At 39.6% G+C, this 26,912-nt stretch overlaps 1 protein-coding gene across 1 annotated transcript in view; it reads right to left on the reverse strand.

The window, feature by feature from the left end:
• The window catches only part of LOC128591884 (ceruloplasmin-like), a 47,149-nt gene that overhangs the window by 7,480 nt on the left and 12,757 nt on the right, over positions 1-26,912 (reverse strand). Inside the window, exons 4-16 of the mRNA XM_053599669.1 lie at positions 26,211-26,381; positions 25,381-25,623; positions 22,333-22,498; positions 16,302-16,432; positions 15,852-15,992; positions 15,335-15,546; positions 13,517-13,667; positions 12,555-12,767; positions 10,112-10,319; positions 8,952-9,091; positions 6,780-6,908; positions 5,200-5,306; positions 4,030-4,231 (exon numbers count right to left, since the gene is read on the reverse strand). Of these exons, the coding sequence (XP_053455644.1) occupies positions 4,030-4,231; positions 5,200-5,306; positions 6,780-6,908; positions 8,952-9,091; positions 10,112-10,319; positions 12,555-12,767; positions 13,517-13,667; positions 15,335-15,546; positions 15,852-15,992; positions 16,302-16,432; positions 22,333-22,498; positions 25,381-25,623; positions 26,211-26,381 (2,214 nt within the window). The remainder of the gene's footprint in view (positions 1-4,029; positions 4,232-5,199; positions 5,307-6,779; positions 6,909-8,951; positions 9,092-10,111; positions 10,320-12,554; positions 12,768-13,516; positions 13,668-15,334; positions 15,547-15,851; positions 15,993-16,301; positions 16,433-22,332; positions 22,499-25,380; positions 25,624-26,210; positions 26,382-26,912) is intronic.

The following is a 26,912-nucleotide window of genomic DNA, read 5'->3' on the forward strand; positions in this document are numbered from 1 at the left end:
TGTCATAATTTGTGTGGAGGAGCTACAGGCATCTAGTAGGTAGAGGGTATGGATGTGGCTAACCATCTGTGACACACAGGGCAGTCTGCCTACAGCAAAGAGTTATCCACCCCCAAATGTCAGGAGGGTGCAGAAGTCTGGTTCTCAGGAGGGTAGGAAGGGTCTTCCACGGCTCTGTCGGCTCTTTTTTCCCAAGTGCCTCATCACTCAGCTCATGTTCTTCTGTCCACCTGGAGTATCATTCCCTTCCTTTTCATGACTCCTGTGCATGTTGAAATACTCAGCTCAAATGTCTCCTCCCATCACAAAACCTTTCCAAGCCTTCCAAATAAGAATTTAAAACTCATGTCTGTGTTTAAATTTCTGTTACAGCATCCCTCCAGTCTGCCTTGAATTATAGCAATGCACAGGTCTGCCACCCCTTTGGCTGTAAACAACTTGGGAGGTACCCCATTGTGTGGGCCTTTGCATCCTCATTAGGGCCTAGTAAGGAGGTAGCGTCCTCTCTGATGGTTATTAAAAAACTGTAGGCAGAATAGATGTAGCCTTTGCATTAATTTTAAGTTTATGCATATTTTTAGAACAAAAAGAGTAAGGAGTTGAAAATTCTGTGCTTTTTCTTTGAATAATTGTCTCATTCCTGTGACTCTAGATAGGGGAGGTCATCTGAAGTGTCTAGTCACAATCAACCTATAAAGGAATTTGGGGTGATAAGCATGGGGTTTCAGAAATCCTGCCTGTGCAGGTAATGTGAGGGGAAGGTAAGTGGTGGTCATGTGCGGGAAGGTGAGTGGTGGTCATGTGAGGGAAGGTGAGTGGTGGTAATGTCAGGGGAAGGTGAGTGGTGGTAATGTGAGGGAAGGTGAGTGGTGGTCATGTCAGGGGAAGGTAAGTGGTGGTCATGTGAGGGAAGGTGAGTGGTGGTAAGGCGTGGGAAGGTGAGTGGTGGTAATGTCAGGGCAAGGTGAGTGGTGGTCATGTGAGGGAAGGTGAGTGGTGGTCATGTGAGGGAAGGTGAGTGGTGGTCATGTGAGGGAAGGTGAGTGGTGGTCATGTCAGGGGAAGGTGAGTGGTGGTCATGTGAGGGAAGGTGAGTGGTGGTAAGGTGTGGGAAGGTGAGTGGTGGTAAGGTGAGGGGAAGGTGAGTGGTGGTAATGTGAGGGAAGGTGAGTGGTGGTAATGTGAGGGAAGGTGAGTGGTGGTAAGGTGAGGGAAGGTGAGTGGTGGTAAGGTGAGGGAAGGTGAGTGGTGGTAATGTGAGGGAAGGTGAGTGGTGGTAATGTGAGGGAAGGTGAGTGGTGGTAAGGTGAGGGAAGGTGAGTGGTGGTAATGTGAGGGGAAGGTGAGTGGTGGTAAGGTGAGGGAAGGTGAGTGGTGGTAATGTGAGGGAAGGTGAGTGGTGGTAATGTGAGGGAAGGTGAGTGGTGGTAAGGTGAGGGAAGGTGAGTGGTGGTAAGGTGAGGGGAAGGTGAGTGGTGGTAAGGTGAGGGAAGGTGAGTGGTGGTAATGTGAGGGGAAGGTGAGTGGTGGTAATGTGAGGGAAGGTGAGTGGTGGTCATGTCAGGGGAAGGTAAGTGGTGGTCATGTGAGGGAAGATGAGTGGTGGTAAGGTGTGGGAAGGTGAGTGGTGGTAAGGTGAGGGGAAGGTGAGTGGTGGTAATGTGAGGGAAGGTGAGTGGTGGTAAGGTGTGGGAAGGTGAGTGGTGGTAAGGTGAGGGGAAGGTGAGTGGTGGTAATGTGAGGGAAGGTGAGTGGTGGTAATGTGAGGGAAGGTGAGTGGTGGTAATGTGAGGGAAGGTGAGTGGTGGTAATGTGAGGGAAGGTGAGTGGTGGTCATGTCAGGGGAAGGTAAGCGGTGGTCATGTGAGGGAAGGTGAGTGGTGGTAAGGTGTGGGAAGGTGAGTGGTGGTAATGTGAGGGAAGGTGAGTGGTGGTAATGTGAGGGAAGGTGAGTGGTGGTAATGTGAGGGAAGGTGAGTGGTGGTAATGTGAGGGAAGGTGAGTGGTGGTAATGTGAGGGGAAGGTGAGTGGTGGTAATGTGAGGGAAGGTGAGTGGTGGTAATGTGAGGGAAGGTGAGTGGTGGTCATGTCAGGGGAAGGTAAGTGGTGGTCATGTGAGGGAAGGTGAGTGGTGGTAAGGTGTGGGAAGGTGAGTGGTGGTAAGGTGAGGGGAAGGTGAGTGGTGGTAATGTGAGGGAAGGTGAGTGGTGGTAATGTGAGGGAAGGTGAGTGGTGGTAAGGTGAGGGGAAGGTGAGTGGTGGTAAGGTGAGGGAAGGTGAGTGGTGGTAATGTGAGGGAAGGTGAGTGGTGGTAAGGTGAGGGGAAGGTGAGTGGTGGTAAGGTGAGGGAAGGTGAGTGGTGGTAATGTGAGGGGAAGGTGAGTGGTGGTAATGTGAGGGAAGGTGAGTGGTGGTCATGTCAGGGGAAGGTAAGTGGTGGTCATGTGAGGGAAGATGAGTGGTGGTAAGGTGTGGGAAGGTGAGTGGTGGTAAGGTGAGGGGAAGGTGAGTGGTGGTAATGTGAGGGAAGGTGAGTGGTGGTAAGGTGTGGGAAGGTGAGTGGTGGTAAGGTGAGGGGAAGGTGAGTGGTGGTAATGTGAGGGAAGGTGAGTGGTGGTAATGTGAGGGAAGGTGAGTGGTGGTAATGTGAGGGAAGGTGAGTGGTGGTCATGTCAGGGGAAGGTAAGCGGTGGTCATGTGAGGGAAGGTGAGTGGTGGTAAGGTGTGGGAAGGTGAGTGGTGGTAATGTGAGGGAAGGTGAGTGGTGGTAATGTGAGGGAAGGTGAGTGGTGGTAATGTGAGGGAAGGTGAGTGGTGGTAATGTGAGGGAAGGTGAGTGGTGGTAATGTGAGGGGAAGGTGAGTGGTGGTAATGTGAGGGAAGGTGAGTGGTGGTAATGTGAGGGAAGGTGAGTGGTGGTCATGTCAGGGGAAGGTAAGTGGTGGTCATGTGAGGGAAGGTGAGTGGTGGTAAGGTGTGGGAAGGTGAGTGGTGGTAAGGTGAGGGGAAGGTGAGTGGTGGTAATGTGAGGGAAGGTGAGTGGTGGTAAGGTGAGGGGAAGGTGAGTGGTGGTAAGGTGAGGGAAGGTGAGTGGTGGTAAGGTGAGGGAAGGTGAGTGGTGGTAATGTGAGGGAAGGTGAGTGGTGGTAAGGTGAGGGGAAGGTGAGTGGTGGTAATGTGAGGGAAGGTGAGTGGTGGTCATGTCAGGGGAAGGTGAGTGGTGGTCATGTGAGGGGAAGGTGAGTGGTGGTAATGTGAGGGAAGGTGAGTGGTGGTAATGTGAGGGAAGGTGAGTGGTGGTAAGGTGAGGGAAGGTGAATGGTGGTAATGTGAGGGAAGGTGAGTGGTGGTCATGTCAGGGGAAGGTGAGTGGTGGTCATGTGAGGGAAGGTGAGTGGTGGTCATGTGAGGGAAGGTGAGTGGCACCATGTTCTGTCTGGTTTGCCTCAAACCCTGCCTCTGCTCATTTGGCAAATACTTAGAAAGTGCTCAGTAAGGCCCTCCTGAAATGATGGCTGACATTCCTAATTTTACATTGTCTGCACAGCTCTAGAAAGCACAAAAATTTGCTACGCTCCATAGTCTGTGTCCTGTGTCCTGTGGGCAGGATCCAGCCTCTTGCCTTTTTTCCTATGGCCCATGAGTTAAGAATTGTTTTAAAATTTCTAAACAGTTGGAATTATTTTAAAAGAAAATTATTTCTTGACACATGAAAATTATATGAAATAAAAACGTCAGTGTTGGCCACTTCCATTTGCTTTTCTAGTGTCTGTGACTGCTTTTGTTTTACAGTGGCAGAGCAGGGAGTGGTTAGGACGGAGATCCTACAGGCCTGCCAGCCTCAACGCTTTACTATCTGGCCCTTAACAACTACGACGAAACTGCCAGCCCTGGCTTGGCTCCCGTAGCACAGTGGTTGCATTGTATAAACCGTGCTAAGCTCGGCAAATGTGTCCCTGCTACGTCTTTTGTACGGAACCCCTGCTATCGTTGGTGAGTTAGCTGGTGAGTTGGTTGGTGGACATTACCATGCATTAGGTTGCTGAAGACAAAATCAATATCGTTCCTGTCTATTTTATTCGGCTCTGAAGAATAGGTATTGATATTTTCTTCCAAGTACCAAGATTTGTTCTCATCAAAAATCATGAAGTGGAGAATACGGTGAACTAAGTTGGATTTGGCGTTTTTGCGACATACGATCAAAGGACCTACCAGTCCGCTGTTGAGATCCTGAGGAGACAAAGCAAGATTATTAATCATGCCCACAGCTAAAATATCCCCCTCTCCCTGCCAAATGCTAAAAAGACTAAAATCAAGTTTGAGTTTTAGTGAGGTCAGATCCTCAGTTCATAATTATTAGTATTTGAAGTCTCAGAGGGAGACATGAAATATTTGACATGCTCTATTCTTGGTTGAAGAAAAATTGTAACCTTACTCATTAGAGTTACTTCTGAAAGGGTTTTTAGATGCATTCTTCAGTGGATTTAGCTCTATTTTTGAAATTTTAATTAAAAAAATGCAACTTTGATTTTAATTAGAAAATTCCCTGGCATTGGAATTGGTGGGTAGGGCAGTCTAACGGGCTTAGTCCCTTCACCCTTCCATTGCCCCTATAGCAGCTTTTAGCTGAGAATCGCGGTTTGTTTTTCTTCATTTTGGTTTTTGAATTAAATCTCTGTCTAGATTCTTATTTTAAGCAGAGTAAGCCAAGGTAAGTCAGAGTTCAAAACCAGAATTTTTTTCCTGTTTTTTTTTTAATTCAAATAAACTTGAATTCCAGAGTTGAGAGTTTTAAGCATATTATATGTATGTATATCTATCCATACATATATATACTGTATTTATTTATCATTAATCATAAAATTTTTAAACTCTCTGCTGTACTTTTTTTTCTATAACCCAAATCTTACTCAATGGAACAAAATATAGTACTATATTGTTGTATAATTAGGTATATTTTTCAACTCACAGTGAGATTTTATAAAGGATCATAAATCCAAGTATCATAATGAAATAATTAATTTTGCTCTTGAAAATGCATGCCTATATCAGGATAAAAGCAGAACAGTATATAGTTTACTTAATAGAAAGTTTACATAGGACTAATATGTATTTTTTAAATGGTAAATACCAGCTTCTTTCCATTATCATTTCTAAGAGGAGATGGGTTAAAAACTTGGATTTGATTTAAAGTTTACCTTAATCACGGACTCAGTCGAATAGTAAAACCAAGGAATGCACTCAAAGTTTTTTGAGGTAGGACCAGTTCTTTCCGGGATCTTCCAGATATACGTTCGAATCTCTCCTAAAATAGGCGAATTGAGTGTATTTAAACAGGGTCTTTTAAATCAGACTTCTTTATGGTGAACTAGATAATGAATAAAAAACTATAAAAATCTGAGGCATAACTGTCCCATTTTTTCCTTCTGATTTCACTTCTGCTTTGATATCTTAGTCAATTTAGCAATCAGTGAACATCACAAAGCCTTGAATCCTAGCTCTGAACCTTCCAGTTTGTGGGTCGCGTGCAGCTCCTCCCTACCCTCAAAGATGTTTGCATTAGTGCTATTGAATCTTAAGTCTATATTTTTGCAGTAAAGTTCTTTTGTTTTTCTCCCCATCCACCATAATTTTATATTTCCCAAGGTTTGCATTAATTTTCCCAAGCTCCTACTAACAACCCCATCCTCAGCCTCTCCTGCCTCCAAATATTTAGCAATCTACTGGAGACTACCCCCCACCTTTCAACACACCACTCAGTGCCTGGCATATAGCAGGGACTGTACTCAGAAGGATCTGTGGACTGTGTGTAACATGATTCTTTCCTGACTAATCAAAAGAGAGGGCTGACTTGCAAACTGCCTTGATAGGAGATTCATGTAGGCCTGTTTGTTTTCCACAGTTACAGGGAATATTTTACCCATCTTCAAAGTCTGTCTTCAGTTCTCCTTTTACAACTCTTTCTTTTCTGAATCTGTCTTTCATTGATACTCTTAATTTGCAAAGCTCCTTGTTTTAATGGACAACGATAGTGACATTTGGATGACTTTCCCAGGTCCCTCTTCAAGAATAGAGTATTGTTGCTGCCGCAGGAGTCAAGCCTGCTTAGAGCCAGCGTTGCCTAAAGAGAACACCTTGCTCTAGACTGCATACAATGACTGGCCCAAGCCTGGAGGCCCAGCTCTCTCACCCTGGTGTGGGACCGCTGGGGCTCACTCTATCTGTAGGGTTGGCTGTGACTTCTGTGGAGGACGCATTTCCACTCAACTTTGCCCCCTTCCCCCTTCCCAGGCCTACTTCTTTCTCTTTTCTTTCCATGATCATTGATCCCAGGAGCACTGCCCACACATAAATCTTTATTTCAGAGTCTGCTTACTGGGTGTTTTTATTTAAAAGCTGAGTATGCTGTAGAATGCGTTAACATGTGGGGTCCACTCTCCCCCACCCCCTCCTTCACGTGCTGCATCTTGTACTCAACTCCCACTGCAGCACGTGGGTTGGGGAGATTGAACACAGTACGGAGGTGGCGGGGAGGGTGACCCTGGAGGACAAACTGTGTGCATGAGGGATGTGGTCCTGAAGACCGAGCACTCCTTCACCATCTGCCCATGGTGTCCCAACCTAGAAGCAAAAGGAACTTCCTTCCTAAACTCTTTCTTCAAGCTTTCTCGAATCTGGAGCTACATCTGTATTTTAAAAAGAACAAAAGCCCCTATTTTATTGCAATAGACCTGTAATAAAACTTGGGAGATTTTTTTTTTTTTCCCAAAGTAGTTACCTGGCTGAGTTGAAACAACAGAGGAATTGCTCGTTTTCACTCCATGAGCATGAATGGAATAAGGTCTTGAGGCTTTATTTTTAAAGATAATTCGGGCTTTTTGACCGGGGTTGAGAAATATTAATGGACCTAAGGAATATAAAAATGAAAATGTATAAGTACACCCTCGGTGCATCTTACAAGGGTACATGTGAAACTTAGTAAATGTAGAATATAAATGTCTTAACACAATAACTAAGAAAATGCCAGGAAGGCTATGTTAACCAGTGTGATGAAAATATGTCAGATGGTCTATAAAACCAGTGTATGGTGCCCCACGATCACATTAATGTACACAGCTATGATTTAATAATAAAAAAAAGAAAAAGATTCCAAAGAATATTTAAAAAAAAAGAAAACGTATAAGTAATTGTTACTTATTTTAAACTATGAGTCATTTGTCCTCGTAAGTGTTTACACAGTGAGTTACTCTTATCCTTCTACGTAACATGCAGCCAAATGAAACAAAAACATTTACTAAGGAGATCACTGCTGATTTATGAAACGTGATTTTTGCCCCCTGAAAAATTTAAATCATTTAGAACTTTTGTAAGCTCCTTCTCTAGAAAATTTTCTTTAATGAGCATCAGTTAATGCTTAGGAAACTATAAAAATTTTAAATAAAACTCTTTTTTGTCCTTCTTGAGCAACCTCGTCTTTTAAGCCTTTTGTTCTCTTGGCCCTTTGCCCCGGTGGAGGATTGCGAGGAGCTGTGGGGCCTTTGATTGACCCAGTCTGCTCTTCCCTCTTACAGGGTGAAGACCCTTTCATTTTACTCTCCGTCCTTTCCATCCCAGACCAAGAACTGGAGGCATAAAATGTATTTCAAATCTTCTTTCTGTTTGGAAGCATATTACATTGGTGGTCCTAAAAATTCTCAAATAGAGTTGAGATGGAATAAGCAGCTAGAACTATCCTTAAATTCGTAATATAATTTCTAACGATCACAGCCCTTGAAGATGCCTGGTGGGTGCCAGATCCCAAGACAGGCTTCTTTGCCTACCATGACAATGTCACCTGCTCAAACAATATGCTTCCTTTTCCATAAAGTGTTTCCCTTTTTGCATAAATAATATTAGACACTAGAGGGCCATGTTGTGTTATTTATCTTCATGCATTCAGCTGGAATCCTGGAGAAAACAAACATCCTGTGGCTGCTAAAGATAAGGACCCACTTAAAAGCAGCAGAAACTGGATAGCACAGACTTTTCTCCAGGGCTCACAGAGTGACAAGCGCTGGACGCTGATGAGGAGCTAAGAAGGGTGACAGTTCCTCCCCGTCCACATGCAAATCCATGTTCTCAGGGTCCCACACCAGAAAGTGACCTCTAAAATATACCTGTAGGAGTTGGGCACATGAAAAAGTCACATGTGGGTACCTGGGTGTGACTCAGGTTTCCCCGCTGATCTATCAAAGGGTGGGAGAAAGCGTTATGCTTTTTCTCACTTGTGGGAGGACAGTGAGGGAAGACACTTAAATTTAAACAAAGCTCCTTTCCTTGGCTCAGCACCCATAGCTCAAGGCGCCAGCCACATACTCTGGGGCTGGTGGGTTCACACCTGGCCCAAGCCTGCTAAGAACAAAAATGACAACTACAACAAAAAAATAGCTGGACATTGTGGCAGGTACCTGTAGTCCCAGCTACTTGGGAGACTGAGGCAAGAGAATGGCTTAAGCCTAAGAATTTGAGGTTGCTGTGAGCTGTGACGTCACAGCACTCTACCAAGGGTGACATAGTGAGACTCTGTCTCAAAACAAACAAACAAAAAAGTTCCTTTCCTCATTGCATTGCTGTTCCCTGGGCTTTTTGTTTTAATTTTATTGAAATTATCCCTAAATACTGCTCCTGAAGTCCATTCTGGATCTAGAATTCTTGAATTCCAAAGTCTAGAAGCCAGGTAATCTGAAACTGAGTACATTAATATACTACAGTCTCTGTGTGGGGGGAAATAATACATGAACCAATTTTTCCCCCCAGTAAAAATGCCTATCAGCAAACAAATTACAGTTACACTTACAGACACTGTTCACTGTCAAGGTGAAGAATGACAATGTTCTTCATGTATACAACAGTATCTAGTGGTTAAGGACAAGAAGAGAAACCGCAAAGTTAATCTTAACCGTATCAATACCTAGTATATCCAGGTGTTTCTCATCTTCATTTCTTTTTGTTTTACTGGTAAATGTGCCATCATCATATTGACGGTATATAACTTTTTTGTATTTAGACCCAAGATGTGTTCCTTCTCTATCTGTATACCTGTTTGTTTCACTTTAAGAAAAGAAAAACAAAACCAAGAAACCGCAAATTTAGTTCACATATCATTCAATTAGACAAAGAACTCATATGGAAGAACTTAGACCTGGAGGCTGTTTTACCCAGAAAAGTAAAATCTCGACTTTGTTTTATATTCATTCTAACAAGATAGTTGGATGGCTCAGTGAGTAGGGCACCGGCCCCATATACCGAGGGTGGCGGGTTCAAACCCGGCCCCGGCCAAACTGCAACAAAAAATAGCCGGGCGTTGTGGCGGGCGCTTGTAGTCCCAGCTGCTTGGGAGGCTGAGGCAAGAGAATCGCGTAAGCCCAAGAGTTAGAGGTTGCTGTGAGCCGTGTGACGCCCCGGCACTCTACCCGAGGGCGGTACAGTGGGACTCTGTCTCTACAAAAAAAAAAAAAAAAAAAGATATTCATTCTGTATTTTAAGACAGTTTTAGGATAAAATTTTCATTTGATACATGAAGCAATAGTAAGAGAGAAAACCCAGGAAACAGAATTTTACAAAAAGAGAAAACTCAATGTCTTCAATTTGATGTTCCTAGAAAGAATAGAGATAGAAACAAATGAAGCAGGAAAAAAACATCTGATTCCAAATGCTGAAGGTATTCATGGCTGGAGTTATGTTACCAGTCCTGTGGTGAAATCAGATGGTAACATAACTACAGGATGAAGAAAGAGAAGAGAGAGAAGAAATAAAGTCTAAACGTAGCTACGTAGATCCTTAGAAAGACTTGAAGCCCTTCGCGACTGAATATGTACATAGACAAATTTCACTGTGATTTATAATTGAAAGTATCCTGAAGGCAGACACACCACACCCATATACCCATCACACGCCTGTGTAAACACACACACACACACACACATGCACTCACACACACAGTGAACACAGGTTTTGAGGTAATTTATCACTGGATGTGTCTGTTCCTTTCACTTCCTGTGTGACTGAGAGGAAAGGGTGGAAGACTCAAAACCAACCCTTCCCGTTTAAAGCCCTGAGCTGTCACCGTACTTCTTTCTCTGTAACCGGTGCAGCTCTTCCTGCCACTTCTTGCTAGGCATATAATCCCAGGTAATTTCCTCAGCTGCAATGTAAACAGTTTTCTCCTCCAGGTATTGTGTTTGATCAGGGTTTGGCTTCGAACACTTCCTCACTTGGTATTGATGTTTCATGCCTCCTATATAGTGCTCTGTCGTCAGACAAGACAGATCAAAAGTTCCTAGGGAGGAATAAGAAAGAAATTCTTAAAGCTCTGAATGCACAGGTCTTTCCTCTGTGAAGTCATTCCTACCGATTCAACCCCCAAAAGAAATACAGTAAGATCATTCATACATTCTTTCATTAATTCAACAGACATTTATTGAGTACCTTCTTTCTACCGGACTATTTCTAGGCACCAGGGGAACATCTTAAAACAAAACAGTCAAAAATTCTTGCTCTCAGAATTTATATTGCAGGGTGTTGTTGAGATAAACAATAAACATATTAATATTAAGTAACTTTCGTGTATGTTGAGAGGAGGTTAAGTGCTATGAGTTAAAGAAAAAGTAGAGCCATGTAAAGGAGGATTAAGAATCCTGAATGTGGGGTGGCACCTGTGACTCAAAGGAGTAGGGCGCTGGCCCCATACACTGGAGGTGGCAGGTTCAAACCCGACCCTGGCCAAAAAAAAAAAAAAAAAAGAATTCTGCATGTATGTTGGAAGGGGCTCAAGGGAGCAAATTACTTTTATAGGGTGATGGGTATAGGCCTGGATGGGAGGATGACATTGGGCAAAGACTTATAAGAGGTGAGGATCTAGAGGAAAGGCAATCCAGGTAGAAGAAACAGGAAGCAATGGCCTTGGGGGGCTGTTCAGTGTGTTGAAAGACCACCCAACAGGCCTGTATTTGGATAGACTGGAGGGACAGGTCATGAGGTCACTGGGTGAATGTTAGTTACTGAGTGCAATGGAAAGTCATGGTGGGATTTTAAGCCAACAAAGATGTGAGGACACTGTAGCAGCTTTGCTAAGAATAAACTGGGCATGCAAAGGTGGAAGAAAGGAGACCCCCTGGGAGGCTGTTAAGTAATCAAGGAGTGATGATGGCAGCTCTGATCAGAGTGGTAGGTGGTAGTGGAGGCAATGAAAGGAAATCTGTCTCTTGTGTTAAAAATCCAAAATGATGACTGCAGTGAAAACAGCTGGTTCATCATGTCCCAGCATTATATCTTAATGCTAGGCTAACATCTGTCTTTCAACTCTATACATGTTTCTGTTAGTTTTTGTGGAAGGTAAGATTCAAGAAGACTGAAAAGGAAGCAAAACCTTCAGACTCAGAGGGTTTGGGGGAAAAATTACTTAGAATGAAATAATCCCTGCAAAGGCTTTATTTAGCACAGTGCTTCACACAAAGTGTCACATGTTTGCTGCAGCAATACTACTTAGGAAAGAGCATGACAGAGGGACATTTTTAACTCCAGGGAAGCCTGTCGGGAAAAGACGAGGAGGAAGTCATGGGGGGCCAGGCCATCACTTGCCCCTGAGGGAGCCAGAGTGCAACCTCTCACAGCAAGAGGAGAGAAAGGGAGTGGGAGAAATCGCTTTCTTTTCCCCTTCAGTTGCCCCAAATCTGTTCGAAAAGTACAGTTAAAAATTTTGAAATGTAGGAAATTTAGTCAAATAAATCTTTGGCATCACAATGAGTCAAGGTACCTAGCCATGGTATTTATAGAGTAGCTGGTTTATTACACAGTTTTTCATTGGTGTCAGTAGTTTTTAACCAAGACAGATAACATTCAGGGGGAGATGAGGGTGGATTTGCAGGATTCAAGAAGGAGCTAACATTTCTGTCTCATTTGATCATTGTCTATTCCTTTGTGTGTATTATAAGTTGTTACAGTCCCAGTTTTGCAAATGAGGAAACTAGGTTCAGAGAGATGGAGAGATGGTTCTCTCTGCTCTCTACACAATTCTCGGATGTAGGGTGACTTCTTTCAAAAATGTAATCAGCAAGGATCAACCTTTCTGAAGCTCAACATTTACCTGGAGAGCACAGGTAGTAAAAAGAAAGATAGAAAGAGGAAGACAGAAGGGAAGAGGGTAAGATTGAAGCAGGAAGAAGGCCTGAGAAACAAATGTACAGACGAGTAAGAAACGCAGAAGGTAACAGAAGGAAAACAAGTTAAAGAGTTTAAGGAGTTTGGAAACGTCTCCCTCACTTTTGAAGAGCCCGGGATGATTTAAAGCCTGGAGGCCCAGGAAGAGGAGTCAAAGAGGTTGAGGGGATTTTTATGTACTGGCAAATAGGCTACAAAGGCTCCCATAAATTAAATGGAGCAGGGCAAAATTTTCCCAAGCATGATTTGTATCAGTTCCATCTTGTGTGTATGTGGCGAACATTCAGTGCCATAAAAAGATGGTGCTTCTGGCTATTTTGGTGTTTGAGGCTAAATGAGAAGATCCATTACTCACCTACAGAATCAGGTGTCATAAGAAGCGTCTCAGTGGTATGAGGAAACACATTTGCAGTGTCCTTCCTTGATCCCGTAGAAACGAAGGTATTTCCTGAAAAATATATCCCGTGTAAATCTGCCTCTGATCCCACACTAAGAACGTGCCATGAGACTTGGTCTCCTACGCACATCTCTGGTTTGGGCAGATTTCCGTACATGAATCCATTTATGGCTGCAAAACATTTGTGACAAAAGAAAAGAGTATTTCATTTACTGATACTTGGTATCTTCTGAAACTCAACCAAGAACTAATAATGAAGCAGTTAATTCGTGTAAGAACAGCAAGGGGAACTATTTACAACTTTTTTCTCCTCTATTGTTATTTAATCAATTCATAGGTGGCTACAATGACATTATTGAATTAGAGAGTGGCAGAACCATGTGATGCTTTTCCTGGATCAACTCCTCAATTCCTTCCTTTTAGAGTTGAGAAGACCAAGGTAAGCGAGGCGCTGACTCATCCAGTGTCACTCAGCTAATGAGCAGAACTGTTAAGATCAGGGTCCAAGTCTCCTGATCGCGGACTAACCCTTTTCCCACCACACTGTATAGTCTTCCAAAACCAGCAATCAGCAAACTACCCTCCTACCCACCAAACCAGCTCAACAAACACACTGCCTCACCCATCCTGCAAATTTAGCAACAGAGATATATGTGGTTTTTATATTTCACATTTAGCTATAGATAAAATAATGTATAGTACCAAAAAGATATTGGTAAGTATATTTGGTTAGTTAAATTCAAGATAATTACCCTAGCAGACAATATTCTTACTCTGAAATTCCATTTCAAGGAAACATAAGATGTATGAGCCAACCATTGTGGGGAAATGTAAATCTCTCTTAATTTGTAATTTTTTGGGCAAAGCGAAATTAAATACATGTTTAAAGCATCTATCTTGTAAGGTAAATCTCCTCTTACAGTACATCCTGTTAGAGTCTTGGAAGTCTGGATCCTCTTTATTCACATTTTCAGGATGTGTAATAAATGTTTTAATATTTTCACCCAAGAGAAGACTTTCATTTTCATCAAATAGTGTGGCAAGCAGGTAAAACTCTCTGTCTACTCCTTTCTGCAGATGAAAGTAGAAGAAAGAATGGACACGAATTATGGATGGTCTGCATTTAAAATCTGGTTGGCCTGAATATAGGATTTTTCACTATACTATATAGTGGGCCACAGAGGACTTTACGCTTTTGGAAAATCAAATCAATTGATTTCCTGACTGTGGACATTTCATAGAAAGGCACGAATCCCAGCAAATGGATTATCATAGAACTAAGAAGTTGAGAAAAATCTCTCTGGCTTTTTTCATAGAAAAATTACTCTGGAGATCCACTACATCTAAACCTCATAAACTGAACTATTTAATCAGGGATTAAATATTTACAGTGACTTTTAACATAGATGCTCTGTGGAAGTAAGTTAAATACTTTGTAATTCGAGAAAGTCTGTATTTTTAGGGGTTTTGGCTAAATTAAATGTCCATGCATATATTTACATATAAAACATAAAATCCATTATGTACTATAATGATTATAGTACATATGACTACTAATGTGACGACTACATATGGCTACTGATATGACTTTTATTATATAGATGAATATAAATATATATTCATAGTTTCAAATAAATTATATATTTAATTATACACACATATATGAATTTATAAGGCTTTATTACATATGAATTTTTGTATAAATGTAGAAAGGAACTTGGATATTAGTACACTTACGACTGAGGGAAAAAGGAAACTCATTCAACAAGCATTTATTAAATACCTACTGCATGCCAGGTACTGTGGTTGTTACAAAAAATTAATAAAAGCCTTATGTGTGCTTTCTAGAAACTTATGGTTTAGTGGGAGAGACAGGCTAGTAAAAATAATTGCATGAATAAATGCTCTAATAGAAATATACACAAGGAACTGTGGTGACTTGCAAGAGCCTCAATTAACTTTAGTCAGAGAACACTGTTCACAGGAAGAGGCCCTCAGACTGAGTTTTAAAAATCTCTCCCCTTTTGGCAGATAAATGGCAGAGAGAAGAGGAAGGAATCAGAGCTGTGAAGTTGCCCTTCTTACTCAGGGCCTAAAGAGCTAATTCTGCCAAATTGCAACTCTAATTTGCCAATTAGAAAAAGTTAATTTCATAGTATAAGGGTGAGAGGGGACGTGAATCTGGAGGGATTGGCAGGATCCAGCTGTGGCTTCTCAGCCAGGAAATTAGGAGTGATTTTTTTGTGTGTTGGGAGTGCTCTAATCAGATTTGTCAGGAGGAATGTGGACTAGTCGCATTGAAGCAGGATGAAAGTGAAGACAAAGGTCAGGAGGCTGAAGAAACTCAGAAAGAAATGGCAGTGCCTAAAATAAGGCAGTGGTATTGGAGAGTTAGTGATTAATATGCAGGTGGGAAAGAAGGAGTTGTTGAGAGAGTCCAAGGTTCAGTGATATCACTAAGAGACAGAAGAGGTGAGGGGGGAGAGTTAAGTGGTTGTCCAGAAGGAGAGTAAGGGTTCAACCTGTCTTGAGATGTCTGTAGGACATCTATTCTTTTCTCAACTCTAGACCTTATCCCCCTTAGTCCAATGACCATCCACATGGTGTGCTCATGGTGTGGCCATTGGACCGAGGAGGATGCAGGTCTGGAGTCGATAGGATAGAATTGAAGACATCAGCACACAGAGGTTGAAACTCTTGGCGCCTGCGGCCAGTGGCATCATCCTTTCATGACTCACCTGTTTGCCATTCTTTTCAAGACTTCCACTTCTACACACAAGGAGAGGCCCCACGAGGCCACTGTTAGTGTCTTTTGTCCCATTTACTGAGGAGTAGTAGAACCGGGTCAAGCAGTTGGGGTCCGTGGAGGTAGGACCTACGTCTTTTGGAACTTCCCACGTATAGACAAATTTTGTGCCAGGATTTACATGTGAGGAGGGAGGAGGGCTGCCTAGGAAGAAATAAACCTTTAGAAAATAAAACCTAAGACCATAAGCATCCTCAATGAGACGTAAGATCTCTGAGAGCAGGAACTATTCCTTGCTCACTGTGTAGCTAGCACCTTGGTGACAGTTAGATGGGGCAGAAGAAAAATAACTCTGCCCCAAACCATATACAGAGCTATTACAACGAGACAACGAGGCTACACAACAATTTTAAAAAAGAGTTTTATAAAAAAAAAATTAAAAAACAAATAAAAGGAGTTTCATTTTTTGCTGACTATACAGCAGCATGGCTCACTTGAGCGCCACTCACCTCCCCTGGGTGTTTTGTAGAATGAGCCTTCATTGCTCTTGCTGTAGCGCAGTCCATGAGGCTGCATGCTGAGTGGCAGGGAAGCATTGTTGTAGAAAGTGACCTTGATGATCTTTCCCACCTCTGCTTTAATAACAGGGCCTAGAAAGGAAGAGTCATAAAGAAAGTTGTCAGGTTGTGTTACATGGATAAGGCTCTTTTAGGAAGAAATTAAAAAGATGATGGTGCGTGAACCCAGGAATGAGTATCCAAGTGAGGATACTCATCTCATTGGATTTATAGGGGCAACAGAATGTCATTAAAATCATTGGGTGAATCAACATATTGATTTCATAAGGTTATATAAGATTATATTTAAACCATCTATAACTCAGTTGGTATATACTGTTTTGATTGCACAAAATATGTATAAATGGTTTATAACCCCACGTGCTATGAATAGAATTTTACCAAGAATTCCCAGATGTTCTTCTCTTGCCTTCTGTGTTCGGAAGGAAGCATCTGTGTATCCACGGTAAACTAGTTTTTTGTAAGTTCCTCCAATTCTTGTTGGGCCTTGCTTAAAATATACCTCGGACTCACTGTGCAGAGAAAGCAGATACACAAGGGACTTTTATGCTTGCAGTGATCATGTGAAAAGAAAGTAAGAATCCAAACACTTCTGTTTTAGAATACTTGTATTTATTTCTGATTATAAAAATAACACCTGCTCTTTGCCTAAAATTTGAAAAAGAAGAAAAAATACAGCAAAGACAATTAAAATTTCCACAATTCCACCATTTACATATAACCACCAAAACAATATTGTCTCTAGATATCCTTTCAGTCTTTTCCCTATGCATGTGTATATAATTATCTGTGTGTATCTAAGTCATTTGTTTGATAATTTTCTGTATTAAAAAGACATTACATCTAATCAGTGTAACCTGGCTTATTGTACCCTCAATGAATCCCCAACAATAAAAAAAAAAAAAAAAAAAAAAAGACATTACATCTGATTACTTTCAGGCAGCTAAAAACAAATATTGCTATTATAACAACTATTTGCAGAGATGCGTTAACATTGAACAGAGAGATATCATTGTTTTTTTTTAAATTATGATTAGAAAAGATAAAGTATTTCCTAACAGTAAAGTGGTAACTTGCTGTGTTCAGACATCATAAAATGTCAGAGCCAAAGAATCAAGCAAAATAAAAGAATTTATTAATTCATATTTATTTTAGCCAAGATAGAATGAGAGGGAGACCTAAGTCTAATTCTAATTTTTGCTTTAAGCCCAGATGCTTTCTTCCGAATAATTAAATAACACCAAATTATTATTTAAAACTATTCTCAAATTATTCAAAACAATTGAAGAAGAAGAAATTCTGCCTATATCCTTCTGACAATTGATATAAGATGTCCATTACACAGAAAGAATAATTTAATGATGAACTTAAAATGTGGGAAGAGGACCAAACACACCTGGCACATTCACGTGGATGGACCAAAACTCTGAGTAGATAATCCCATGCCAGCCTAAGACCCAACACACTCAATGCTATAAACATATCTGTAGGAAAAAGTCTCCCTATGAAAGCTAATCCAAAAAATTGGCAGAAGTGGCTGTTACGTCAGATGCACAATATCAATGTAAAGATAAAGAAGCATGAAAAAGCAAGGAAAAATGCCACTTTCAAGGAAGTGATAGTTCTTTAGCAACAGATTCTAACAAAAAATAAGTTTATGAAATTTCTGAAAAATAATTCCAAATAATGATATTAAAGTAGTTCAGTGAGATACAAGAGAACACAAATAATACAAAGAAATAATAAAAGCAGCTTATGATTGGAATGAGAAATTCAAAAGAGACAAATATTATAAAATGCAATCAAATAGAAATCCTAGAACTGAGGAATTAATAAATAAGTTTTAAAAAATTGATTGAGTATTCCAGTAATAAATTAGATCAAACAGAAGACAGAATTTCTGAACTTGAGGACCAGTCTTTTAAATAACTTAGTCAAGCACAAAATAAAAAAGGAAAAAAAATAGAAAGAATGAAGACAAGCTTATGTGACACATGGAACATCATAAAGTGACCAAATATTTACATATTTTTAATTAAATCATAGCTGTGTACATTAATGCGATCATGGGGCACCATACACTGGTTTTATAGACTATTTGACACATTTTCATCACACTGGTTAACATAGCCTTCTTGGCATTATCCTAGCAAATATTTAAATTTTGAGTGTTCCTGCAGGAGAAGAGATGGGCAAAAACATAGAAAACATATTTAACAAAATATTAGCTGAAAACTTTTCAAGTCTTGATAGAGAAAGCTCAAAGATGCCTAAATAGATCAACTCAAAAAAGTCTTTTTTCTCCAAGACACATTTTAATCAAACTGTCAAAAATCAAAGACAAAGAGAGAAAACAGAAAACTCTAAACAGAGCAAGAGACAAGTATCAAGTCATATGCAAAGAGATCTTCATCAAAATAACAAGAGATTTCTTAGCAGAAACTGTACATGCTAGGAGAAAATGGAATGATACATTCAAAGTGTTGGAAAAAACAACCCTGCCAATCTGAACAAACAATGAGTAATGAGGTTGAATCAGTAATGAAAAATCGCCCAACAAAAAAAAGCCAGAACTAGTTGGCCTTACTGGTGGATTCTATGCAACTTATAAAGTACTAACACCAAATTATTATTTAAAACTATTCTCAAATTATTCAAAACAATTGAAGAAGAAGAAATTCTGCCTAACTCATCCTACAAAATCGGTATAACTTTAATACTAAAACTAGACCAGGACACAACAAAAAAAGGAAAACTATGGGCCAATAACCCTGATGATATGCAAGAATTCTCAACAAAATACTAGCAAACCAAATCCAACAATGTAAAAAGAAGAATACACCATGATTAAGCAGGATACAAGTATGAGGATGCAAGTATGATTCAACATACTCAAATCAATAAAGGTGACACAGCACATTAACAGAACAAAGGACAAAAACCATACAATTATCTCCAGATAACGCAGGAAAAGCACTTTATAAAATGCAGCATTCCTTTGTAATAAATACTCTTAACAAATCAGGCAGTATAATGTTAGTCATGGGACTGCCATATGTGACAGTCCCATGACTAACATTATACTGAATGGGGGAAAACCTTTCTTCTAAGAACTAGAATAAGACAAGGATGCCCATGTTCATTACTCCTATTTGACACAGTTCTGGAAGTTCTAGCCAGAGCAATCAGACAAGAGAAAGAAATAAAAGGCATCTAAACTAGAAAAGGAGGAAGTTAAATTGTCCATCTTTATAGATGACATGATCTTTTCCATATGTTAATGAAAAGACTCCATCAAAAAACTCTCAGAACTGATAAATCAATTCAGTGAAGTTCCAGAATATAAAATCAACATACACAAATCAAAAGTGTTTCTATACATCCATAACAAACTAGCTTAAAAATAAATTAAGAAAGCCGTCCCACTCACAACAGCTATTGCAAAAATAAAATATCTAGGAATAAATATAATCACATAGAAGAAAGATTTCTATAAGAAAACTATAAAGCATTGATGAAAGAAGTTGAAGAGTACACAAATGAATGGAAAGAATCCCATGCTTATGATCAGAATTAATACGGTTAAAATGACAGTTCTACTCAAAGCAATCTACAGATTCAGTGCAATTCATATGAAATACCAATAACATTCTTCACAAAACAGGAAAAGAGAATCCTAAAATCGGATTCATGTGGAACCATAAAAGACCTCAAATAGTCAAAGCAATACTGAGTGAATAGAGCAAAACTAGAGGTATTGCATTGCCTGATTTCAAAATATACTCAAAAATTACAGTAGCCCAAACAACATGGTATTGGTATAAAAACAGCAATATAGACCAATGGAACAGAATAGAGAACTTAGAAATAAATCCACATATTTACAGCCAAAATATTTTTGACAAATGTGTCAAGAACACACATTTAATAAATGCTGTTGGGAAAACTGGATGTCAGTGTGCAGAAAATGAAATTATACCCCTATCTCTTACCATATGCAAAAATCAACTCAAAATGGATTAAAGACTTAAATATTAGACCTAAAACCATAAAACAACTAGAACTAACAAACATTGATCTAGACAAAGATTTTATGGCTAACACCTCAAAAGCACAAGTAACTAAATAAAAAATACAGAAATGGCACTATATTAAACTAAAATGTTTTTGCACTACAAAGGAAACAGTCCAAAGAGTGAAAAGACGATCTGTAATCAGAGAAAATATTTTAAACTATCCATCTGACAAGGGACTAATACACAGATGTACAAGGAACTTAAATAACAGCGAAACCCCCCAAAAATCTCATTAACAGGTAGGCAAAGGATCTGAATATGGCCAAAAAGTATATGAAAAAATGCTCACTATCAGTAATTATCAGGGAAATGAAAATCAAAACCACAAGGAGATATAATTTTGTCCTGGATAGAATAGCTACCATCAAAAAATAAAATAAAATAGGGCAGTGCCTGTGGCTCAGCTGGTCCCATATACAGAAGGTGGCGGGTTCAAACCTGGCCCCAGCCAAACTGCAACAAAAAAATAGCCGGGTGTTGTGGTGGGCGCCTGTAGTCCCAGCTACTCGGGAGGCTGAAGCAAGAGAATCGCCTAAGCCCAGGAGCTGGAGGTTGCTGTGAGCTGTGTGATGCCACAGTACTCTACTGAGGGTGATAAAGTGAAACTCTGTCTCTACAAGAAAATAAAATGCCAGCAACAATTAGGAGAAGAGGGAAGTCTAACACAGTGTTCATGGGAATGTGAATCAGTGTAGCCATTATAACATGACAATTCATCAAAAACTAAAAATAGAACTACCGTGCCCTCTAGCAATGTCACTACTGGGTATTTATCCAAGGAAAGAAGCCAGTACATCCAGGGGACATTTGCATCCCATGTTTACTGCATCACTCTTCACGATAGCCAAGATACAGAATCAATGGATATAGACAATGGGGTATGTACACACAATGGACTATTATTTGGCTCCAAAAAAGAATGAAATCTTGTCATTTGCAGCAACAAGGATGGAACTGAAGGTCATTATATTGATTAAATTAAGCCAGGCACAGAAAGATTAACATTTCATACTCTCACTTATTCAGAGATGGGGAACCTAGAGCTTTAAGATTCTAGGTCCCCAAGTGTGGTCTTTTGATTGAATCCAAATTTTACAGAAGAAATCTTTTCATTAAAAGGGGTGTAAGAGAGAAAGACAAAGCATTTCTTGCCTACTTTGGCACTTATAAAAGAGCCATCTTGAAACCAGAAGGCCATAGGTTTCCCACCATCAATGGATACAAACATAGAAGAAATAAGTTTAGTATTTGATAGCAAAGTAGAATGACTATAGTTAACAACAATATATTACATATTTAATAATCTAACTAGAAGAGAAAATTTGAAATGCTACAATACAAAAACATGATAGACGTTTTGAGGTGACGGATATCCTAAATGCCCTGATTTAATCTTTACACATCATATGCATGTATCAAAATATCACATGTGCCCCATGAATATGTACACATATTTTATATCAACAAAAAAAGAAGAGAAAATATTCACTTGACATTATAATCTCAGCTTTCTCAAATTTTCCGAGAGTAAATTAGAGAAAAATAAATCTCATGGGAAATATTACTTTCTGGTGGTTTTAGTACTGGGAATTTTTCTGACATGCAATTTTTATTCCATGGACCAGAAGGATTAAAACCCCTGTGATCTTCAAATTTGTAAATATACTTAGCAACTGAACTATCAGAAACAACTTTTGCCCACCTTTAAATGCTGATGCCACACTCATACATTTTACACCTAGTTTTTGGTCCTTCGGTATTATTAATTAATATTTAATAAACTAAATTAATATTGAAAATCCTTAATATGATTTAAGGATATCATGTAAAACAATTTAATTATGTCTTCATATTTTAGAAGAAATATATGTATTTAAATATGAAGAATGTTTTTAAAGTTTTATAAAATTGCTATTAATGGGGCAGTGCCTGTGGCTCAAAGGAATAGGGCACCAGCCCCATATGCCAGAGGTGGAGGGTTCAAACCCAGCCCCAACCAAAAAAAAAACAAAAAAAAAACTGCAAAAAAATTTGCTATTACGACATTGTCCACTATGTTCTGAAGTGTTTCATAAGTATAAAATAAATTCATTTTAAATTTTAGTAATAGAAAAAAGATAAGCAGTAGATTTTCCTTTACATTGGCTGCCAAGGCACTTAGAGAAGAATTTGGTTTTGATATTTTCCAATTTTGATGCAATTATTTTTCCATATTTATTTTATCAGCATTTTTAAATTATGAGATGCATAAATCATTTTTAGAAGAAACGGCATCTATGAAAAGTTTCAATTATCTTTTTTCTTAATGATAAATATTGCAACCAGTGAATCATTACCTTCCAGGCGCTGTTAAATTTTTATTAGTGAAGAAATCTATACCAGATGGCGCATATTGCCAAGGAATTTCCTCAGCAGCAATATAGTAATCTATAACCTGTGTCCCAGATACATTCGTTGAAGGTTTGTGGCAATTCTTTACTTTGAAAAATGCTTGCAGACTCTCTGGAAAACAGTAAACCCAAGTAGAGAATGTTATTAAAACACAAATCAAATTGTCTCTATGTTTTTAATTTTAGCCAATAAAATTGAAGGTTTTCATTTCTTTCAGAAATGTAATGTATAAAATCTATATACAAATTTAAAATGCATGATACATGTACTAAAACCAAGATGCAAAAATGAATATTAAAGGGAAATGTATTGCTAGAGGATAATATCAGTAACTAGCTTTGGGTCAAGTCCCAGGTGGAGATGGCACTTACAGGCTGGGAAGAATTTGAGAGTTTTGACCAAGAATATTTTCCCTCATGGATATGAAATTGCTACTACCAGTCACTAATGAGCTGGTTGATTTGTTAGATTAACAAATTCTCAGGTAGGAAGAAAATCAAGGCAAGTACATTTCTTCGACATCAGTCCTATGTTTTGGTTTTAGAGCACTGTTGATGGGAGTGTAAATTAGTATAGACCTTCTGGAAGACAATTTGGTAATATTTGTTAAAATTAAAAGCCCTTCTGTGACATAATTTCACTTCTTGATAATTAGCCATGGGAAATTTTTGCACATACATAAACATATAAAAAGCCATTAACATTGTTACCAAATAAAAAAAGTAGAAGCAATTTAAATGCCTTCCAGTAGGCAAATGGTTAAATAAATCAGGGTACATCTAAAATATGGAAAACAGGCCAACCGTTAAAAGAATAAGATGTATAAGGAATGTGGGGAAAGAAACTTCAAGAATTCAATATGGTGAGCAATGAGAGCAAGCAACAGAATATTATCTGTGTGTGATCTACTTATATAAAACAGTAAACTTGGCCATGTATTTTAATTTTTACATGTTCATGCACGGTACACATGTTTACAAGTACATTCATTGCAGTGGTTACTCTCTGAGGAGGGAAGTGGGATGGTAGTGGAGTAGGGTTATATGAACGGTGTGTTTTTAAAATAGCTTCCCCCCAACCAAACACAAAGTCTGGTTTGCATGCTGATTTTTGTGGTGTAAATCTTCCTACTGTGACCAGTTTACTGGCTGGATTATTTGACTATCAGCAATCTTGGGCCTTGTGAGTGGACTCCAGTACACTGCCCTAGATTCTTTCACTTTTTCTGCCTGCCTCCCTCCACCTAATTTTTCTCCCTCTCTTCCTCCCTCCCTGTCTTTCCCTTCTTCCTTGTCTCTCCCTCCATCCCACCCTCTTTCCTTCCTCCTTCTTTCTTTGCTAGCTTTCTTCCTGCCACTCTTTCTAGCAAAGATCTCTTCAGATATTTTCATCATTACTACAAATAAAAAAGACTAGAAGTAAATTAAAAAATAAAAATGCTATAAAAAGACACAGAAAGAGGGGGAAAAATAGCAGAAAATAATGGGGTCCATCCTCCTAGCATCTGGAAGCCCCTCTGCAAAGCTAAGGTGGAAAGACTTGCTTGAACAGTGGATGCTACTGACCGTACATTTTGGCCTGAAGCTGATATTCCATTTTAAGCAACAATCTTTTCATCACTAAATTCTGTTCTTAAATTATAATAGCCATGAATGGTTCTTCTTTTTCCCACAGCCCTGGGAGGGACCCACAAAGTAGGAAATCCTGATAAATACTTGTTGTTCAGCTGTTTGAATAATTAACTGAAACATGATACTAACAAAAGTTTAGAACTTACCAAAGGATAGGTTTTTTGTTTTTGAGACAGAGCCTCAAGCTGTCGCCCTGGGTAGAGTGCCGTAGCATCACAGCTCACAGCAACCTCCAACTCCTGGGCTCAAGCGAGTCTCCTATCTCCGCTTCCCAAGTAGCTGGGACTACAGGTGCCCGCCACAACGCCCGGCTATTTTTTGGTTGCAGCCGTCATTGTTGTTTGGCAGACCTGGGCTGGATTCAAACCCGCCAGCTCAGGTGTATGTGGCTGGTGCCTTAGCCGCTTGAGCCACAGGCGCCAAGCCTAAAGGATAGGTTTTGATAAAAGAAGTAAACTCCATTTTTGGACCAAAAAAATAAAGTTACATTCTTTAAATCTAATGATAATTAGGGTTTCTGATTGAAAAAGAAAATATTTATACAATCATATATAGAGTCTGGTTTTATTTAAGAATAGAAAAGATCAGTAACTTCGTAACTGACCATTCTATCGTTAAATGAGAATGTGATTGAGGAAGGACATCAATTAAAATAAGAAGGGTTACTGAGTAATGAATTGAAATTACTTGGTTCTGCATAATTCTTGGCTCTACTTCTCATAAAATTTGAGGGCAAGTGTTTTAATCTCTTGAAACTTGTTTCCTCAGTTAAAAAAAAAAAATACCTTTAATAATAAACTGCTCTGGGCTGGGCATGGTGGCTCACGCCTGTAACCCTAACACTCTGGAAGGCCAAGACAGGTGGATGGCCTGAGCTCACAAGTTGAAGACCAGCCTGAGCCAAAGCAAGACCCCATCTCTAAAAATAGCTGGGTGTTGTGGCAGCGCCTGTAGTCCCAGCTACTTGGGAGGCTGAGGTGAGAGAATGGCTTGAATCCAAGAGTTTGAGGTTGCTGTGAGCTATGACACCACGGCACTCTACCAAGGGTGACAAAATGAGACTCTGTCTCAAAAGAAAAAAAAAAACCTAGTCTTTCCGATAGTCAGGGTTCTTGTGAGACTCACAAGCTAATGACTGTAAAAGGATTTTTATAAAAGCAACATCTTACATACCTAAAAGAGTTTACTGTTATAGAGCAAAAAAGTTGTCAAGGACCAGGGTTCCATCACTGCCTATCTCCCAAAGAAATTGTATCACCCTCCTGGATATCAATTTCTTCATTTGTCAGATGAGACATTTGCAATAGTTGTAACCTTGGAAGTTATCAGACCCTGTATTATCCAAACGTAATAAATCTCTACCATGTATCTGGCAGCCCAGCATCCACTCTCCGGAGCCCTTGGCCACCATGAAGGCATCTTCCAACGAGGCAGGGAAGACTATAATGTTGTCCTTTCTGTGATTCCGGGAGATCAGAGTTTGTCCGTGGAGATAGATGGAATGTATGTTAATCCCACCACCAATGCCAACGAAGTGCCATTTGACCCTGTCTTCTGCACACATGGTAAGATTGGGCAGATTTCCATATATGTACCCGTTTATGGCTGAAAATAAATATATATTAACCAATCAAGCATGGTAAATCAGTGCCACATGGTAGAAATGCTATGCATTTCCTTATTAGATAAACGCCACAGTGTCAACATCATTCTCACACTTAATCTACAACGTTGGTTTGTGTTTTGTGAAGAAGGAGGACGTCTCATCCACAGCATGTGTGATGAGAAGTGAGGGGAGCACAGAGGGTTAGAGACAAGAGGGGAAAAGGTAAGTGGAAAGGCAAGAAGTGAAAGGGGCAAAGCTAGAAGGAAAAGTTCACAGAAGGAGAAAGCAAGCCTAGAGGTGATTGAGACTCTTGAGAACATCATTTTCTGAAAAATTCTATGTTGGATAAAAACATCTTTCCATAAAATATCTAGGTACTTCAGAAGACAAAATGCATTTGTCAAATTTTGCTTAGAAAATAAACAAGAGTCACTAGTTGACTTGCATGTCCGCTAGTATACCCTTGGTGAAACACCAAAAAATAGAAACTCTATTAAACCAACTTGAGCAAAGGGAAGTTACTAATTAGGAACATAGAGATTAGAATTATAAGATATTATGAAAGAGAAAGCTCTTTTAATCTTACAGTACATGGTATTGTTCTCCACAAAGCCAGGATCACTAGTATTAACTTCTCCAGATTCATTAGATGTGTGAGTATTTTCATCTATATACCAGCTATTGCTTTCTTCGACTATAAAAAATGTCAGAAAAAATGACTCATCGGTATTTTTTTCAGTGTCTCCATTCAGTGTACCTGAAACAAAAAGAAGAAATGTCTTCTTTTTCATATAGATAATAATCAGAACCATTGTTAAAGATGCAACTATTTTTACAAACTACAGTTTGTTTAATGGTTAGGACACATGAAAAAAGTAAATGGGAGTGATGTGGGATTACACAAAACTTTAAAAAGCACATTACACATATGAACCCAAACTTTTAGAATTTATACTCATCTTTAAGTCAGTAACTTCCTGGAGTGTCCACATCTGATAACCATTATCATTAGAGATCGTTCAATGTACAAACTCTCAAAATTTGTGCTTCCTTGAGTTCATACTAATTAATTTATTCATTTGTGCTTATATTCAACAAATGTGTTAGGTTCTTTGGTGAGTGGTCAGTTCACAGAAGTGAACAGGGCAGCTTTCTGGGCTCAGCACCTATAGCTCAGTGGCTAGGGCGCAAGACACATACACTGGAGCTGGTGGGTTTGAACCCAGTCTGGGCCTGCCAGACAACAATGACAACAACAAAAATAGCTGAGCATTGTGGTTGGCACCTG

Source organism: Nycticebus coucang, chromosome 8, assembly GCF_027406575.1.
Source record: "Nycticebus coucang isolate mNycCou1 chromosome 8, mNycCou1.pri, whole genome shotgun sequence".
In the NCBI taxonomy this organism is placed as follows: Eukaryota; Metazoa; Chordata; class Mammalia; order Primates; family Lorisidae; genus Nycticebus; species Nycticebus coucang.